General features: G+C 39.3%; 1 protein-coding gene across 1 annotated transcript in view; it reads right to left on the bottom strand.

Annotated features, from left to right (window-relative positions):
• The window catches only part of stard15 (StAR-related lipid transfer (START) domain containing 15), a 135481-nt gene extending 125966 nt beyond the window's left edge, over positions 1 to 9515 (bottom strand). The window contains exon 1 of the mRNA XM_039774958.1: positions 9162 to 9515. Within this exon, the coding sequence (XP_039630892.1) occupies positions 9162 to 9182 (21 nt within the window). The 5' untranslated portion in view covers positions 9183 to 9515. The remainder of the gene's footprint in view (positions 1 to 9161) is intronic.
• Between the last annotated feature and the right edge of the window lie 11152 nt (positions 9516 to 20667).

The raw sequence follows: 20667 nt of genomic DNA, 5'->3' as shown, positions 1-20667 counted from the left end.
ATAATATGCCAATAACAATAGGATGTTTTTTCATGGGAACGGACCACCAGGGCATGTACAGCCACCCCAACCCAACACAGACAGGCAGGACACAGGTTAACCACACAACACATGTGTTTATTCTTCAGCTAAAAATTCCCAGCAATATACAAATAACAGCAACAATGACAGCACAGTCCTTCCACCTCCGGTCCTCCTCACAGGCTTTTTCCTTCTTCCTCATGATGCTGGTTGTTGAATAGTGGCGACTAGCCCCCTTTTACAAGACACCCGGAAGGACTCCAGGTGTCCAATGACCTTCTTCTGGCAGTACTTCCTGGTGTGGCAGAAGTGCTGCCAAACAGGGCCCAGCAAACATCCAGGCACAGGCCCCATGTGGGTTGAGCTTCCGTGGTCCAAATCTGTGGCCCGCTGTAAGCCAAGGGGGTTGCCCTTCCTGAAAAAGCTTTCTCCCCCAATCCTTCCATTGTCAGGGCATTGACTTATATAAGGAGCCAGGGGGGAGACAAAATGGGGTGGTGGGGGGATAAGGGATGGAGAGAAAGAGAGCAAGCTATATTTAATCTATCCTTTTAATCCTTATAATTATAACTTCCAATGTAACAATAGGTTGCATGGCAATAACTTGTGGGAAAATTGGAAATTAAGGTTAAAGCTGTCTCACTTCCAGTTAAGACTATAAAATGACATCAAACATTCAGAATCAATGTCTCCATGATGGGACAGTTAACTTTGTGATCTGGAATGTTAAAGGCCTGAATCATGAATTAAAGAGAAAGTATTCTCTCACCTAACAGGTCTAAACACTAAAATAGTATTTTTACAGGAGACTCACTTACTAAGCAAGGATCAGTTCCAGTTGCAAAAAATAAATAAATCATTCTTTAAGCAATTAGATTCAACCAAAACTTTATTTATTTGGAACTTAAAACATCCACATATCCAAAGAGTGACCCTACAAAGACCTAAGACAGACGGTGGCATGGCTCTACCCAACTTTCAGTTTTATTACTGGGCAGCAAACATACAAGCTATAAAAACTGGACACAAATAGATGAGCATACACAGGCTTGGTCCGCAATAGAAATGAAATCCTGCAGTACTTCTTTATATTCCCTGCTTTGTGCTCCAATAAATGCAAGTTATCGCCAATATACTAATAACCCAATTGTGCTTCACTCACTCAGAATATGGAACCAATGTAGAAAGCATTTTAAGATGGAGAAAGTTTCATCTTTGGCACCTCTGCATGAGAACCACCTTTTTCAACCCTCGCAAACATATGCAGTTTTTAATATCTGGAAAACATTTGGGATTAAATTGCTTAGAGACCTTTATATAGAAAACATCTTTGCATCCTATGAACAATTACATTCCAAATTAAATTTTCCAGCAACACATTTCTTTCACAATCTTTAAATTAGAAACTTTGTTAAACAGAACCTGCCTGGTTTTCCCCATCTCCCACCTTCCTCTATGCTGTAAAAATATTGCTCAGTTTCGAGGACTCAGACAGCATTTCTGCAATATATAAAATTATTTTACAGTCCCTCCCTTTCAAAGATCCAAGAGGACAATGTAAAAAGGATCTCTCACTCAGCATATCAGAAAAGGAGTGGAAGGTAGCAATGCAGAGAATTCATTCGAGCTCCATATGCACAAAGCATACAATTATTCAACTCAAAATTATATATCGAACACATCTGTCTCGCCTAAAACTATCCAAAATGTTTCCAGGGCAAGATCCAACCTGCGAATGCTGCAATCAAGTCCCAGCCTCACTGGGTCACATGTTTTGGGTCTGCACCAAATTAACACAATTCCGGACAAAAAATTTTAAGTGCCTTTCAGACAGCCTTGGTGTCACAGTCCCTCCTAACCCATTAACAGCTGTGTTTGGTTTACTTCCAGATGGGCTTAAAGTGGAGAAGGACAAACAAACTGTGATTGCCTTCACTACACTATTGGCACTCAGACTTATTTTGTTAAACTGGAAGAATCCTAACTCTCCTCTTTTAAGTCAGTGGGTAACTGATGTTTTATATTATTTGAAATTGCAAAAAATCAGATTCTCAGTTAAAGGATCTGTGCAGAACTTTATCAAAACCTGGCATGATCTAACCAGTAATATTTTAGAATAAGCTCTTAAAGCAGTGAGGATGTAGATTCTCTTCCCATTTCTTTTACTTCTCCATTTACCTTTATACTCCTATTAAACTCATCAATTTATTTATTTTTACTAGCTTTAAGTTTAATTCCATTGGCCATGCTCTCTTTCTCAGGGGTGGGTGTTGATTTGTTTTCAATCCTATTTTTTGTAAAAACTGATCTATTTGTATTAAATGATTACAATAAAATCAATAAAATTATAAAATAAATAAATAAAAAAAAAATATAAGGAGCCAGCAGAGACTACTTAGTGAGCCAGACTCGGGAGGAGGGAGACAAAGCTTGCCAAGGAGGAGTGGAGGAGAATGAAAGAAAGAAAGTAAAGTATTGTGTTAAGTTGTGCTTGGACTGTTTTGTGGGCTCGTGGGAATGGGGAAAACATTTTCCACAAGGGAAGAAAAAGAAATTAAAAAGCTTGTGCGTTTATAAGTGTGCCTCCTGCATCTGTCTGTGTCAGGTTAAGCACTGGTATAGTGCCATCTACTGTCATAGCATATTATATATATATATATATATATATATATATATACACATATACAGTGCATCCGGAAAGTATTCACAGCGCATCACTTTTTCCACATTTTTTTACACACAACACCCCATAATGACAATGTGAAAAAGTTTACTTGGAAAAAAAAATAAAAACTGAGAAATCACATGTACATAAGTATTCACAGCCTTTGCTCAATACTTTGTCGATGCACCTTTGGCAGCAATTACAGCCTCAAGTCTTTTTGAATATGATGCCACAAGCTTGGCACACCTATCCTTGGCCAGTTTAAGCCCATTCCTCTTTGCAGCACCTCTCAAGCTCCATCAGGTTGGATGGGAAGCGTTGGTGCACAGCCATTTTAAGATCTCTCCAGAGATGTTCAATCAAATTCAAGTCTGGGCTCGGGCTGAGCCACTCAAGGACATTCACAGAGTTGTCCTGAAGCCACTCCTTTGATATCTTGGCTGTGTGCTTAGGGTCGTTGTCCTGCTGAAAGATGAACCGTCGCCCCAGTCTGAGGTCAAGAGTGCTCTGGAGCAGGTTTTCATCCAGGATGTCTCTGTACATTGCTGCAGGCATTTTTCCCTTTATCCTGACTAGTCTCCCAGTTCCTGCTGCTGAAAAACATCCCCACAGCCTGATGCTGCCACCACCATATTTCACTGTAGGGATGGTATTGGCCTGGCAATAAGCTGTGCCTGGTTTCCTCCAAACGTGACGCCTGGCATTGACACCAAAGAGTTCAATCTTTATCTCATCAGACCAGAGAATTTTGTTTCTCATGGTCTGAGAGTCCTTCAGGTGCCTTTTGGCAAACCTCCAGGTGGGCTGCCATGTGCCTTTTACTAAGGAGTGGCTTCCGTCTGGCCACTCTACCATACAGGCCTGATTGGTGGATTGCTGCAGAGATGGTTGTCCTTCTGGAGGGTTCTCCCCTCTCCACAGAGGACCTCTGGAGCTCTGACAGAGTGACCACCAGGTTCTTGGTCACCTCCCTGACTAAGGCCCTTCTTCCCTGATCATTCAGTTTAGATGGCCAGCCAGCTCTAGGAAGAGTCCTGGTGGTTTTGAACTTCTTTCACTTACGGATGATGGAGGCCACTGTGCTCATTGGGACCTTCAAAGCAGCAGAAATTTTTCTGTAACCTTCCCCAGATTTGTCCCTCGAGACAATCCTGTCTCGGAGGTCTACAGACAATTCCTTTGACTTCATGCTTGGTTTGTGCTCTGACATGAACTGTCAACTGTGGGACCTTAAATAGACAGGTGTGCGCCTTTCCAAATCATGTTCAATCAACTGAATTTACCACAGGTGGACTCCAATTAAGCTTCAGAAACATCTCAAGGATGATCAGGGGAAACAGGATGCACCTGAGCTCAATTTTGAGCTTCATGGCAAAGGCTGTGAATACTTAAGTACATGTGCTTTCTCTGTTTTTTTATTTTTAATAAATTTGCCAAGAACCTCAAGTAAACTTTTTTCACTTTGTCATTATGGGGTGTTGTGTGTAGAATTCTGAGGAAAAAAATGAATTTAATCCATTTTGGAATAAGGCTGTAACATAACAAAATGTGGAAAAAGTGATGCGCTGTGAATACTTTCGGATGCACTGTATATATATAATAAATATATATATATATGTATACATATATACATATATGTATATATATATATATATATATACATATATATATATATATATATATATATATATATATATATATATATATATATATATATATATATATATATATATATATACATATTTCTCAAATTACATTAATGTTTTAATGGATTTCTATTAATGTTATTATTTAAATTCCAGACTATTGTGGATATCTCCTTATCACTTTACTCAAATTTTCTCTTTTTTAAATACTTAGCATTTGTAGTGCTAATTATGATTAGAGGAATATTGAGTATTTTTGATGAAAAAATCACAGGTGTCATAGAGGTAATATTTTTCATTAGAGAACACTTCTGGCAAATATGTAGACAACTTCCAACAGTAAAGCCCAGACGGACATTGCACACATTCCTTAGGGATGAATTGAGAACTTTGTTGCCGCTGTTGGCTCATTTATGGTGGGAGTGCTCTTTTAACAGATACTCACCTTAAAAAGATATTAAGAAAATGAATTCAGCAACTGAGAACTAATTTATAGGACTCTAGTTTATTTTAAACAAATATAATGTTTTTTACTTATTGTTATATTTGTTATTGTGATCTGCACATTTGCTTTTGTTTAAACACAAAAGATTATCTCGCTAAGGAAGAACAAATAGCCATCCATTTTCAAAAAACATTTTTCCAGCTCAAGATCTGAGGTAGCCACAGACTTATCATCTATAGTATCATATGTTTAACAGTCATTTTCCAGTTTTACTCAGGATAACTGTTTTCTAATCAGAAATAATCTGATTATTTTAAATAAGGTGGTTGATGTTTTGGCACTGCTAAATGATTATACTCATAAACTGCTGCAATATATTAAAACGATAACCTCTTGAAATCCACAACATGGCTTAGAAATATCCAATGTTCTATGTATTGTAAGGGTGTAAATTTCTTTTTTAATTTAACCCAGTGCAGTGTCAAGGGCTGCCACTTAAGGGATGCTCGGAGTCCATTCAAGGACTCACACACACATCCATCAATATTCATTCACATAGTGTAGGCCAGCCTGGAATTAACCAGACTGTGGGAGCAAAACTATGTTAACAAGTAAACTTTACTGTTGTAGCATGCAGCTGGGGTCCTTGCCTGGCTGGGACAACTGCAAACTGGAAGGACCGGGGGAGCAAGCGTGGCCAGAGCGTTACCTCCCCCAGCACGCTAGCTGGATTGCAGCAGTGCCCAGGACTTCCACAGGGCTTCATGTGAGTTGGAGTTTGGTGCAGCCCTGTTGGGATCTGTGGGCGCTGCCAGGGGGAGCAGCAGCAGGATCTGCTGAGCCCTTTTGGGCAGTTCTTCTGCCACACCCAGAAGTGCTGCCGGAAACTAGGTCATCAAGCACTTGGAGCACCTCTGGGTGCAGTATAAAAAGGAGCCAGCAGACATTACTTGGTGAGCCAGAGTTCGGAGGAGGAAGAAAAAGCTTGACCAGAGGAGTGGAGAAGAAGAGAAAGAGAGAGAAAAGTATTGTGTTTGTACTGTACTTGTGCTGGGACTGTGCTGTACCTGTGGGAAACAGGGGAAAGCATTTCCCACGAGGTAAAAAATAAAAATTGTGTGTGCCTTGAACTTGTGTCCCACGCCTGTCTGTGTCGGGTTCAGGTGGCGGTGTCAGCCTTTGTGGTCCACACTGTATACAGAGTCCAATTTTGTTGGCCTTCCAACACACATGGGAGTAATTCTGGATGACTCTAATAAGTCACGTGCAGTAGTCCCAGGTGCAGCATAAAAGGAGACAGCCATCATCATTCTGGAAGCCAGTTAGGAGGTGGAAGAAAAAGCTTGCCAGGAAGCATGGAGGTGGATTGAGAGAGAGAAAGAGAGAGGGAGGAGGAGAAGAACAGGGAAGAAAAGACATTTGTGTGTGCAGTGCTTATTGTACTTGGAACAAAGCTGTGCAGGTGGGAAACAGAGGAAGGCAATACCCACGCGAAAAATAAAAAATAGTGTGCGCTGAACTTGTGTCCACGTCTGTTCGTGTTGGGGTTGAGGAGCTGGTATGCCCCCTGGTGGGCTCCGTGCGAGTGTAGATGTATGCAGTAGTGTTTTTTACAATGTACTGCTTGTCTCGTCCACCTTTTTCCACTCTCTTAAACATATACAATATGTAATGTTTGGGAAATGTCCGGGATTAAAACAATCAAAGATAATGTCTTTGCATTTTACGAACAATTACATTTCAAATTTAACTTCTCATCAACACAATTTTTACACTACTTTCAAGCTAGAAACTTTGCTAAATAGAACTTGCCTAATTTTCCTTACCTCCTACCTTGTCCTATTCCAGAAGAAATATTGATCAGTCTTGAAGACTCAAATGGCATCTTGACAATTTATAAAAATATTTTAAATTTCCTTCCTTTCATAGACCCCAGGGTACATTGGGGAAAGGATCTGTCACTTAATATTTAGGAAAAGGAGCGGAAGACAGCCATGCATAGAATACACTCTAGCTCCATATGTATAAAGCATTCAATCATTCAATTTAAAATCTTTTATCAAGTGCCTTTCTCTAGTTTAAAATTGTCCAAAATGTTTCCAGGGTAAGATCCAACCTGTGGATATTGCAATTAAGCTCCAGCCTTACTAGGCCACATGTTGTGGGTGTGTACCAAATTAACATCATTCTGGACAAAAATCATTGAATACCTGTCAAACAGCGTTGGTGTCACAATCTCTGCTAATCCATTACCGGCTGTGTTTGGTGTACTCCCAGATGGGCATTAAGTGGAAAAGGACAAACAAATCGTAACTGCCTTTACTACACTATTGGCATGTTGACTTATCTTACTCAACTGGAAGAATCCTAGTCCACTTCTTTTAATTCAGTGGGTAACTGATATTATATACTATTTGAAACTGGAAAAAATCAAATTCTTAATTAGAGGATCTCAAAACTTTTATAAAACCTGGAAGGATCTAATCAATAACATTTCAGAATACGCTTCCATTTCAGGGAAAAGGATACTCTTCCTTTCTTGCTGCTTTTAAAGAGTAGCTTTCGCTTGTTGGCCTCCTTCTCTTTCTTTTGGGTGGAGGGTTAAATTTTGCTTTGTTAAGTTTCACTTAATTGTGTGGAATGTTATCTGCTTCTAATTAAAATCAATAAAAAATACATAAAAAAATGTACTACTTGTCCATCCTGGGTTGGTTCATGCCTTGTGCCCATTACTGCCAGGACAGATTCCTATTATCCTTCCTATACCTCCAGAAGGGTTATATTAACTATTTCATTTATACTGAATGTGCTTCTTCAGTGTTCATAAAGTCAACTAAAATAATGGGAAAATCCATGTAGAATGCTTCAAGGTCATGCACGAATGCCCAAGAAATGGCTGGACACTGCTGTTAAAAAAATATTTTTCACATGACAACTAGTGAGAGGTTAGGGAACACTAACACGGAAAAAAAAGCATTTTCTAAAAAGTTAGCAAAAGATTCATTGCGGCACAATGTAGGAAAACATAGGTTAAATTGGTGATGTCACTGCTTCATAGTGCACCCTTTAACAGTGTAGCAATGAGCACCATCCCAAGGTACCTTTAAAAGTACAGCTTTCTAGCATATTACAGTTAATGGCATTTAAATCTGAAAGACATTTGGGACAACTGTAAGAGTGAATGCAACCTTAGAAACAAAAAATAACCGTGAGTAATTTCAATAACTGTTACTTTTTGAGGCATTTCCATTGGCCATAAAAGTTGCAAGGTGATTCTTCTAAACGTCAGGCTGTGAATCGTTCATTTTTACTGTAAGTAAATGCACTGGGCTTAACAGTCATTTGTAGTGTGTGCCTCAGTCTTTCTGTCTCGCCAGTTGTTACAATACAGTCTGAATCCTTGACCACCAGTGTGCTGATACCGTGATAACGCTTCTGATACACATACAGTCATATGAAAAAGTTTAGGAACCTCTCTTAATTCTTTGGATTTTTGTTTATCATTGGCTGAGCTTTCAAAGTAGCAACTTCCTTTTAATATATGACATGCCTTATGGAAACAGTAGTATTTCAGCAGTGACATTAAGTTTATTGGATTAACAGAAAATTGCAATATGCATCATAACATAAGGTGATTTTCACCTTCCTGTATGGAGAACACATAAACTTTTTAGACCTGCTTTCATGGTCTGGTTGAGGTGTATGTATACTGATTAGCAAGAGACAGTAATAGGAAAAATGACAGGAAGATGCATAGTGAAGGAATGGGCCAAAATCAACATCAGGAATCAAATTGGTCTTTCATCAAAGCCAACAACATAATCAAAAAATCAGGATCAGACAACAAGTAATCCATCGAGCTTGGACACCCCAGAACTGTTGAGGACTATCCTTAATATGGCGCCTGGATGATGTCGCAAAGAAGTGCACTCTTGGGAATGCTGGGAACAATGGGGAAAGGATTTGTTGCTTAATATTTCAGCAAAGGAATGGAAGGCAGCCATAAATAAAATACATTCTAGTTCCATATGTGCGAAACATTCAATCAATGATTTAGTCAAAACAGCACCAAAATACCTGCGCCCATTGCGATAAAAAATAAACAAATTATGAAGGTTCTAATGAAGTAAAATACAACAAAACAGAATTCAGGTTCTACATGTATCAAAACCTCATATTCCATATATAATTGACTAGATATTCCATTAGGAGCTATATGAAAAATGCATGATTACAGAAGCTCATAACAGTATGCTTGCCCCTGTCGCACAGCAATAATAATAAAGAATAAAAAGGCAATTAGTAAAGATATAAATACAGCAATGTCTTTTTATAATGTACTATTCATTTTTTATTAAATAAAAAAAAGCACTTATGATCTTACCTTACATCCTTGGTGTACCATTTTGTTGTAACTGCGATTGCCACTTCTTCTTTTATTAATAGTTGAATGGTTGGTTCCTGGAATTTGACAAAGAATTTCATGCTGACTGTCATTTTTGCAGACGATGTTAAAACCATTACAATGATGTGTCCCTTAGGCTGTGCCTATCATCTTGCAATTTTCACTTTAAAACAGTGGTAACTGTCAGTATTTAACAAAGTCATTTAAAGCATTTGGCCAATGTAGCACAAAAAAAGTTCAATGCCCTGTTTTTTTTGTTTAAATAGAAGCTTGATGTCTTTCCTATTTGCCAGCACAGGAAATCTCGGTCAAACCAATGAAGCTAACTTTCCTTCTGGCAACGAGAGTCCATCTAAAACATAACAGTTGGTTTTGTCACAGTTTATAGTCTATTACCATCGTCAACTCCTCCTTTTGTCAAGAGTCGACATCAGCCCTGAAAGTGTTAAAGTAACAGTAAGCCACAGTCTCACCAACCTGAATGGAAAGCCACTCACAGTTAGACAAGAATGAAATTGCATGCATTACAATTGCAAAAGCAGTAAAATATTGTGCAGAGAATACACACAACTCCATGGTTTTTAGTTTCTTTAACTTTATTACCTTAGTCGTAAGGCCATTCTTTAACCCACATCTGGGGTCCACACACAATATATTTTTCCAAACCTATTATGACTAAGGCTGTAAGGCAATACTTTTTACTACATTCTTAGGCACATGGTGGGCACCCGGACCACATTTATGGGAAAATTCTAAAGCAGATTCGGGCAGATGGATGGATTTCTCTTTTGTAATAAGAAGCAGAGATGTCTTTTAGCTAAAGCTTCTTGTGTGCTCCTGTTATGTCACCTGTGACGAGTCTCTATCAGCCACACACATTCAATCCTTTGAGCAAATCCTGACAAGACATCCATCCTATCCCTGGGATTAGACAAGCCGTCATTCTCTGCTCTCTGTTCGCTTTGCTTTTCTACATACTTTCAAAGCAATCACCTTTGGCAAGTCAGCATGGCCCAGACATTGTTTCCTTAATGGACTGTGTGTGGGCAGGAATGATGTGCTGTCTGTTCAAGTCTTTGCCCTTTGTGTGTAATGTGTGTCAAGGCGCCGCAGGAGCAGAGGGGCTGGGATATCACCTATGTGAAAGGATTTTTTTTTCCATTGCTCCAGTGCACAGCTGGAAATCCTTGCAAATGAAAGCTATTTTGTCAGATCCAAATACCTTCATACTGACATCAGCTTTTGTGGATTATTACCAGGAATACTTGTTGGTTTTTGTCTCAGCTTTTAAAACTAATCTTTCCTCATTGCCACTGTGTAGAGAACTTGTCTTTGCCAAGGTTTGGTCATGAAAGAACACGGCTCTGACCTGCAGCTACAAACTTCTGGCTTTCAAATCAGGCAGAATCTTAACTGTGAGGCTAATGAATTTCTGTTGGTTTCATTCACAGACCTTAGACGGTCTGCAGTTTTGACCTAATTGGTTGTCAAATTGTATTTTTTTATTAATATTCCCTTCCCTTCTTTGATTATCTTAACTGACTTTATTTTTTTTGGATTTGTTTTGTTCTGGGCTTAGGTGAACTGGGGCCTGCTAACAGCTGTGCTCAGTTACCACCTATCTGCCCAATGTCTAAATGTTCTCTTTGTGTTTGTCTTTTTTTATTAGAATCTCTCTCCAGAAGTGTAGGCGAAGAACTGATGCTGTAGTCTGTCATTAAGGATTTTTTCAGATGCCACAGAAGGACACAGTGGATTTGCATAATGAATGAATCTATTGTACACTACACAGATTAAAAAAATTAGTTTGAGCAGGCAACACAGGGAAAGCTCTATATAGTTAGAAATGAAGAGTAGGCTTCTTCAAAAGCAATGTGGCTAAGTTGCTAAGGCAATGGATTTGCAAGCACAAGCCTTTCAGTTCAGTCCTCTCCATAGGCACACTATGTAACTCCAGGTACATCATATAACCTGTCAGTGCTCCATTTCTTAAGTATCACAGGATGTTTTGTTAAATGAATCTTGGTGTTACTGTTAGTTTAAGGGGAAAGGTAGAAGGTCAAGACATGATGCACACCTACACTTCAGAAGAGGTGATCCACCAGAAGCTAACCAGTACTTGAATGGGAGACCTACTTCGGAACACTTGGATTGCTTATAGCAGAGGTGTTGGTGAGACAATCAGGAAGTGCTTACCCTGTGGTCTGTGTGTGGATCCCAATGCCCCAGTGCAGTGACACTGTGCTGTAAAAACTGGTGCCATCATTTTAATGATACAAAAAACTGAGGCCCTGACTCTATTTGGTCATAAAAGATCCCAGGGGAACTTTCAAAAAGAGTATTGGTGTATCCCAATTACCTGGCTAAATTGCCCACCATGATTTTGTCCAATCTGGCCCCCTAATCATCTCCTGTCTCCATTGGCTAATGATCTCTCTCACACCTTCACCACCTAATAGCTAGTGTGTGCTGAGCATACTGGTGCAAGAATGGCTGCCATCGCATTACTCAGATGGATGCTGAACATTGGTGATGTATGAAGTGGTTACCCACTCTCTATTTAAAGCAGTTTGAGTAGGTTAGACAAATGCTATATAAATGTAATTAATTAATTTTATTATTATTTGAGGAAGAATTTTGTGAAAGAAGCAAAACCAAAATTCCTATCACTAAATCTTCTGGGTAGTGTCGCTTTGCTTTGCAGAAAACTGTTTGTTCTATTTTCTGTTTCTTTCATTTGTGAAATTCACCGGTTATAGATTTCCGGGCAATGCCGGGTACTCCTGCGAGTATATATATATAGTGATATGTGGCCGGCTGTTCATCCCGGCCATTACCCCCATGTCGCCAGGTGTAGCCCTCCCTGCAGCATGGAGGAGCCTCGAATGCCACAGGGAATTATGGACATTGGAGTTTTCCTCTACAGCCCTGCTGGATACCACGGGGGCTGCTAGAAGTTGCTGTAGGGAGGAAAAGCGATTTTTTGCCCTAAACCCCGGAAGTAAATCCAAGTCACATGGACACGAAGAATGACGTATTTCCGGGTTGAAGAAAGATTTTTTATCTTACCCAGAAGTGTTCCTAGTCACGTGGACAGAGAGAGCGAAACATTTCCGGGAGAAGTACTATAAAGGATTATGGGAAATCCTCAGACGACAAGCTGAGCTGGGTGGAATGGTGGCAATGTGTCTGGGAGAGTGGAGGGTTGATTATTGATTGTATTGTGTTTCTTAATGAGTATTGTGGAGAAGAGGGTGCTTTGTGCACTGTTGTTAATTAATAAAGTCAATTATTGGACTTTTATCTGGTGTCTGACATATTGTCTGAGGGTTCAAGGGAGTGATAGCGCCCCCAATATGTTACAGTAGCATAGTCAGCAGGACTCTCTGGCCGGCCGTTTGGCAGAGGACCTGTGCAAAAATTTTCTGTGGGCAGAGAACCCTAAGACGACAGCGTCAGGTCACACAGCAACATCGCCAGAACCCACGTTTACCAAGTCCATTATGGGGAAGAAGAAGGGTAAGCAGAGCGACAGCTTCGGCGGAGGTTCCACGCTCGTCATAGAGGACACTCGGGATGAACTGAAGAAGGGCTGCATGAGTCAGGAAAGGCCTCCTGAGTAGGACAACTACCATGAGGTATGTGCTGGGGATTCAGTTACCAACTTTAAAATAACCCATTTTGTTCCATGCACATAACTCAAGGGAGAGTTGAGAATTGATTATTGATTGTATTGTGTTTATTAATGAGTATTGTGGAAAAGAGGGTGCTTTGTGCACTGTTTTTAATTAATAAAGTCAATAATTGTACTTTTATCTGGTGTCTGACATATTGTCCGAGGGTTCAAGGGAGCGATAGTGCCCCCTATCTGTCACTATATATATATATACTAGCAAAATACCAGCTTGGCGAGAAGTAGTGTGTTAAAGAAGCAATGAAAAGAAAAGGAAACATTTTGAAAATAACGTAACATGATTGTCAATGTAATTGTTTTGTCACTGTTGTGAGTGATGAGTGTTGTTGTCATATATATATATATATATTTACACACACACACATAAACATATATATATATATACATATCTATACATATACACATATATATCTATACTAATAAAAGGCAAAGCCCTCACTCACTCACTCACTCACTCACTCTGCGTGATTACGTGGGAGGCGTGATGATGTCACACGAAACTCCGCCCCCACGGCGTTGAAGCTCATCTCCATTACAGTAAATGGAGAAAAACTGCTTCCAGTTATGACCATTACGCGTAGAATTTCGATATAAAACCTGCCCAACTTTTGTAAGGAAGCTGTAAGGAATGAACCTGCCAAATTTCAGCCTTCCACCCACACGGGAAGTTGGAGAATTAGTGATGAGTCAGTGAGTGAGTGAGTCAGTAAGTGAGTGAGTCAGTTCAAGTTCTATTTAAATTTTAAATAGAAGGAATTTTTATTTAGTCGACAGAAATATGTTTGGTAGGAATGGTAAAAACAGACAGGAATATTATTCGTGAATAAATCAACTCAAACCTTAAACAACTTATAATATTTTGCTCTCCATAAAAATTTATCCTGTCTAAATTATACAAGTTAGAAATAAAGTAAACGTTAAAAGAACAAACATTCAAATTTCTTTACTCTTATGTAATTTTATATAAAAATAAACTTAGATTTTAAATATCCCAAAAGATTTTGCTCTCCATAAAAATATATCCTGTCAAAATGATACAAATTCAAATATGAACATGCTGCATAACAAAACCTAGAAATATAAATGAAATGTGTTCTTTTCAGCAATAACAAATCAAATCATTCAGTTTCTTTGCTCATATGTCATTTTAGAGCTGGACGCCTGGCATCTTTTTTTGGCCACAGGTTCGTTTATGTTTGGTGTGAGGTTCTGTGTTGTGGAGATTCTCAGGATGGATTGCAGGTGCTCATCAGTGAGGCGACTCCTGTGTGCTGTTTTGTTAGTCTTTATCACTGAGAAGAGCTTCTCACACAGATATGTGCTACCAAACATGCACAAGGTTCGAGCCGCATGTAGACGGACTTTTTTTGTTCTTCGAAGTCACCAAAGCGCCGTGCAAACTCAGTGCGCTCAGTTTATCAGCAAAGTGCGTATTTGGGAACACCGTAGTGACGACTTGGTTTAACATTACTTGGCAACAGGGAAAGTGGGCAAGGTGCACTGGTGCATTTGTGTCTCCCATAAAAGCAGCTTCACTTGAAATCACTTTGTGATTGTGCACGGGTTAAAACGTCCGCTGAAGTGTCAGATTCTTATTTAATTATGCTGCTTTCTGTATCTTCTGCATTGCATTCAGGTTAACCTGATGTTTTGTCTCATAGTGCCGTCTTAGATTAAATTCTGTAATTACAGCCACATTAGCTCCACAAATGAGACACACGGGTTCAGTAAACATATACTCAGCCTCCCATCGGTTTTAAAGGCTCTATTTTCAGAATCAACTTTTCTCTTCAGCATCGTGTGAGCTAGCTTCGCAATAACTTGATTAACTCGGTAAGTGTTCAGAAAGGCAGCTGAAGCGCTGCATTATGGGATCTGTAGTTTATTGTGTTACCAGCGCTTCATATACCCGGCTTTAATAACAATAATACAGTATATAAAATGATCTCGCTGGCGGATATAATTACACGCCGGGTCGGATGTGGCCCGCGGCCCTTGAGTTTGACACATATGGACTAAATAGAACTTGAAAAGATATATTTTTCAAATGTGATCGCAATTCAGATAGAGTTGACGCAAGACTACAGCCTGCATGCCTCAATAAGTCATCCTTCCTCGCTCTTACTTTTTACCGCTCATCTAATGAATACACTGAGTATGGCTTTACCAAAACAATCATTGATGGCTAATAAAGTATCCATTATTCAGTATGTAGATCGGGTTATATATATATATATATATATATATATATACCAGATCGCAGCGAGAAGTAGTGTGTTAAAAAGCTATGAAAAGAAAAGGGAACATTTTAAAAATAACGTAACATGACTGTCAATATACAGTATTTGTTTTGTGAGTGTTACTGAGTGTTGCTGTCATCAAGGATTTGATTATCATTATTTCTTTCAATCAGGTTCGTATTTGTAGGATGTGTTGTGTTCAAGTTACATTCCGTGTTTGTCAATCGCTGTAAAGATGACAGGTTTCATTCATCGATTCGTTTCTTACTGCATCAATAAACAGCTCGTCTTCTTCTTTATCTGAGACCTGACACACTGCATGCACGGTTTTTTACACTGTCTTCCTTTAGCGGACATTGACTTTTTCCAACGTGTGCTTTGTTTTGGATTTATGAATATGCTTGTATGTATCAGACGCTTCATATTTTTGCTGCCTTTTCAATTGTGTAATTCGGTTTTGTTCAGCTCTTTGGAACTGTTGCTTTTTATCTGTGCACTGCGTCAGTTCACGTGAGCCGCTCGGTGTACATGCATCGAAGTTTCCCAGCTGTGCTGGTGCCATCTCGTGCTATGTCCATGGCTGTATTTAATGTTACCTTAGTCCTGGCACTTAAAACTTTCTCTCGCAGTTTCGCTGAGTTTGTACCAAACACCACCCTGACCATCTCATCTTCCTCTGCATAAGCACAGTCCTTAACCCGTGAATATTTAGTGGAGTTTGCTATTGGATTGCCGCTGACGGACGGCCTTATATGGGCAGGCACTAAATTACAAACGCCAGCGCAGCCTGTCTATGAACTTAATTTAAAGTGTAGGTTTACATCGTGCTTTGTTTCAGTAGCAGAACTCATGAATATGGTTGTATATGTCACTTTCGCCGCTTCTTATTGTTTCGCTGCCTTCTCAATTATATAATGCATGTTTTCTTCAGCGCTTTTTAGGTCTTCCTGGTTTTCTATGTACTGCGTGATTACGTGGGAGGCGTGATGATGTCACAGAAACTCCGCCCCGGCGTTGAAGCTCATCTCCATTACAGTAAATGGAGAAAACTGCTTCCAGTTATGACCATTACGCGTAGAATTTCGATATAAAACCTGCCCAACTTTTGTAAGGAAGCTGTAAGGAATGAACCTGCCAAATTTCAGCCTTCCACCCACACGGGAAGTTGGAGAATTAGTGATGAGTCAGTGAGTGAGTGAGTCAGTGAGTGAGTGAGTGAGTGAGTGAGTGAGTGAGTGAGGGGGCTTTGCCTTTTATTAGTATAGATTTATATATATATATATATATATATATATATATATATATATATATATATAATGGCAGATGACCGGGGACCTTGCCCCACTGGGATGCCTGGAGAAGGGAAGGAGAGGGGCAATATGTTTTCTGGGACGCAAGAGGGCAGTCTCCACGGATTGGGAGGTTGGAGGCTCAACCCTGTTGGGGTCCGTGGCCACCGCCAGTGGGTGCCTGGTCAGCTCTCACAAGTTCTGTCCTCTTCCACCCAACTTCGGCTCCCCAAGTGGAGTGAGGCGGCTTCCTTTATACTGCACCCGGAAGCGCTGCCAGATGTTAATCAGGAAGCACCTGGAGCACTTCCCGGTGCAGTATAAAGGAGGCCGGAACACTCCACTTGGGGAGTAGGTGTTGGGTGGAAGAGGACGGAGCTTGTAAGAGAGGAATGGAGGTGGCAGAAAAAAAAGAGATAAGAAAAAAGACCGAGCAATGAGTTGTTTGTTGGTGATTTGTGGACATTTTGTGCTGTGCAGAAAAAGAAGAATAAAAACATATGTGTTTTGGACTTCCGGCTGCCTTAGTGTCTGTGTCCGGGCATCTATATATATTTGTGTGTGTATGTATGTACAGTATAAATGTTAAGAAATCAAGTTGTGCCTTTTAATTTGTTAAATAAAACAAAACAAGAAACAAAATAGAAATTAATGTAACAGATAATGTCACTTGGTTGGAGCGGGTATTGTGTTTTTATGGAGCTCCATCCTTCATTTAGGCTGGAATCAAAGTGACACTCCTTCATCCAGTGTTGCCAGGCTTTATAGGACCTGGCCGGGGAGGGGCGGAGTTATTTGCCTTCACCGGTGACAGCAACCTCTCTCAATCCGGACTAGTATTGCATATCTCAGTTGAACCTTGAAAGTGACCCTCCGATGTGTATGTGTGACTATATATACATAAATATATTGTAAGACACAAGAATCATCAAAAAGATTTGGGGCATCTAGAGGCTGAAACAGAAACAAAATTGTGGTAATCAAAGCTGTCATGTTCAGATGCAAGCTTTTAGTTTTTTCATACTTACCCCGGAAGTCGTTAGAGCTGGTTATGATGTCTACAAGCCAGGAGAGATGGCTTTAGGAGGGCGAAAACTAGAAGTGACATCAGAAATACAAGAGTTATCAATCATCTTTTCTGTAAAGGGAGAAAAAGAAAGGGCATTAGACAACAGCGCCACCCTCTGGTTTGGAGTATAGCAGTTTTCAATGCATATGTGTGACTATATGTAATATATATATATATATATACTGTATAGCTGAATCAATGGCACATGAGAACCACATTTAAGAAAGTACCTTTCAAATATTATACACTTTCAAAGCTTTGTGCATTGGTAAGAATGATCAGAGAGCCCATTAACAGTAATTTTCTCTTTCATGCTAAGCCCCTGTTTGTTGCCGTACCATATTATTAGTTACAACATCTCAACATAATTTGAAACGTGGTTTTTCAGCTGTTACAGCCTGCTATGAGAACTTTGGGAACTTGATCTTCAAGGAAACAAACAAAAAGTAAGCTTTAGGTCCCATGCCTTGAGATCCTCATTATCATTATGAGACCTCTAAAAATTGTTACCCTGACCCATTGGTTTTATGGATTTGTAAATATATTAGACTCTCTATAACCATGGAGACTTATTAACAGTATTAACACACTGTAGTAGATCTGAAAAACTGTAAGGATATTGTAATTTCTGGGATTTCGTCCCAGGATTATGTTAATTTTGTTAAAGTGTTTGCTCTTAATAACTATTTTTTTTTATTATTTTTCCAAAACTAATTTCAGATTGTTATTATTTTTATTCCATCCTGGTGGGAAGGGGCAATTGACTCGGCCTGAGATGGATATGAAGTTGAAAAATTCTGGCCTGCAGGGGGGGAGCCCTAAATCATCCAATTGGGTGAGAGCAGGAAACAACGGGCATCTTTTTGCATATTTTGGTGTATCTAAGGGGCATCACATCTACTGAGTAGCATTAAGGGGCACAGCAACACTCTGCGAGTTTGTGTTGTTGATGCTACATTGCTGGAATGCCTGTGCAGCCATCTTGGTTATAAGATGGAAGGACTTGAGAGTTGTGCTGATGAACAGAATGGTCTTTTTGAGAATGGTGATACTGGAGGAGAGTGTATGACACTGGAATTACAGAGTAGTGTACTCCGGGGCCATGAACACCAAGGTGAATATAAGCAAATAACAACATGCCTAGGGTCATAACGCCATAGCTAAAAATATGGCATATCACAAGGCCATAACAGTGGGGGGAGGGTCATAAGTTGTGAATAGTCTGAGTCTCTATTTAAGTGAAAATGGAGATTTCTTTTCAAATGATTTTCTGTTTCTGTGTCTCTTTCCTGTTCAGACTCCCAAAGGGACTGAACAATAAGTAGTTAAACTGGGATTGAGAGAAACAAGGCCCTACCCAGGCGGTACTCCGTAATATATAGCATACATTTTGAGTCTTTCAAAGAGGGGCTGTGATGTGGAAACCACTGTATATGCTGGCTAGTTGTGGTTTATGCACATGGCTTCTCAATTGAAAACTGCAGACACTCTTCTGACAAACACTAATAAACCAAAAGAATGTGCTGCCAAAGCACAGCATGGAAGCTAACACTCTTGACATTTTTAAACACAGACTGGACTTGTAGCTGATGTCCAGTTTGGCGGCATAGAGAAAGGGTGTGTGGGGGGTGGTTGATCTCATAGTCTCACTAACACAGCTGGAATATTTTAGTCATTCAGGAGACAATACCAAAGTTAATAGTTCAGAGGTTGTGCTGGGCAAGCCTGCAGACAGTGGATGCTTATTAACATAAGCAATATTTAAATGATTTGGCAAATATACAGTCTCCACCTCTTACCCACACTCAGGCCTGGTTACAAGCTGCAAGATGGGAAAATATTGAATACTGTAGAAAATAGCTTCTGAAACATTTTGTCCAACAAATAATGAATAAAAATCCTTCCTTTGCATCTTTGTGCATTCTCCGGTTCCCAAAATAACTAGAAAAGAAATATAGCATAATGTAAATGTGAAATAAAATTCACTTGTCTTTTTGGATAACCATTCTCTATTGCAATAGCTTTGTCCACAGTCGTCCCTTCCTGCACCTAACACAATTAGAATCAAGTTATTTATTTATTTCATCTTAAGTTGTGAGTCACCTTGATGCCAGTAAAAGCATGGAAGAAATGAGAGTATAAGGCAGACAAAACATATCAGACAAACATTCAAGTCCAAAGAAACAAAATTTTTGCAGCCTCCCTCCATTGCCAACTGCCTGTGAAGAGTAGTCAGCAGGGGAAAATGAAAAAGACGGTTACCATCAGCAATTCACATTTTAACTCACTTTAAATCTAAGTAAACTTGTCATCCCCTTATATGATTCTTGATAAAAATTACAGGATAATATAGAAATATTGGCATTTATAAAATGCCTACAAAAATCACATTGAAGATTAGTTATTGACTTTCTGATATACTAATCTTTTTCACACTTTTATGTCATGTGGAATATTCTCCAGCTACAGACATCTACATCAACAATTTCATCTGAACTTAATCTTCTTAGTGTTATATTTATCCCTGGAAAAACAAATCAAAAATGCAGATTTTTTTAAAAAGAAAAATATTTTGTGTAACAGAAACATGTAAACACTATAATGGAAACATACAGTAGGAAAGACATGTCTAGCGTCCACCAGCTGTACTGATGCAGATTTACTACTTCATGTGATATGTTTTAAAACAGTCACCAGCACACAGAGTGTTTCTTATTTTTTTTGTTGGCTAAGCATGAGAAGGTAGAATGACAGTGTCTGATCTGTATGATTAACACCACCCATTGTGTTGTTGTAAGGTACCACAGTACAAAGCTTAGTGACTTTCACATTTCCTCTGACACAAACTATAGTTACTGCACTGTGAACAATGCGTAGGTGATAACATCTTTCTCATCCTTCTACCTGATCACAATCATTTCAGCTTTTTGCCACCTTCCTATTTTCACTGCAATGAACCTTCAAGCTACCAAATTTGCCTGGCATATCAGAGGATTTTGGTTGTACTTTTCTGTATGTATCAGTTTCAGGATCTGTGTCACCGTCTGATGACCAATTCACATCATCATCACTATCACTTGATTCAATTATTGGCTCAGTTTCAGTTTGTTCTAAAACTGGCTTTACAATTTATCATTTACATCATTGTATTTTGGTTTAAAGGTCTGGTCCACCCATGAAAATTAACTTTCTT

Source organism: Polypterus senegalus, chromosome 13 (genome assembly GCF_016835505.1).
Source record: "Polypterus senegalus isolate Bchr_013 chromosome 13, ASM1683550v1, whole genome shotgun sequence".
In the NCBI taxonomy this organism is placed as follows: domain Eukaryota; kingdom Metazoa; phylum Chordata; class Cladistia; order Polypteriformes; family Polypteridae; genus Polypterus; species Polypterus senegalus.
This window is presented reverse-complemented; position numbering and strand designations above follow the sequence as displayed.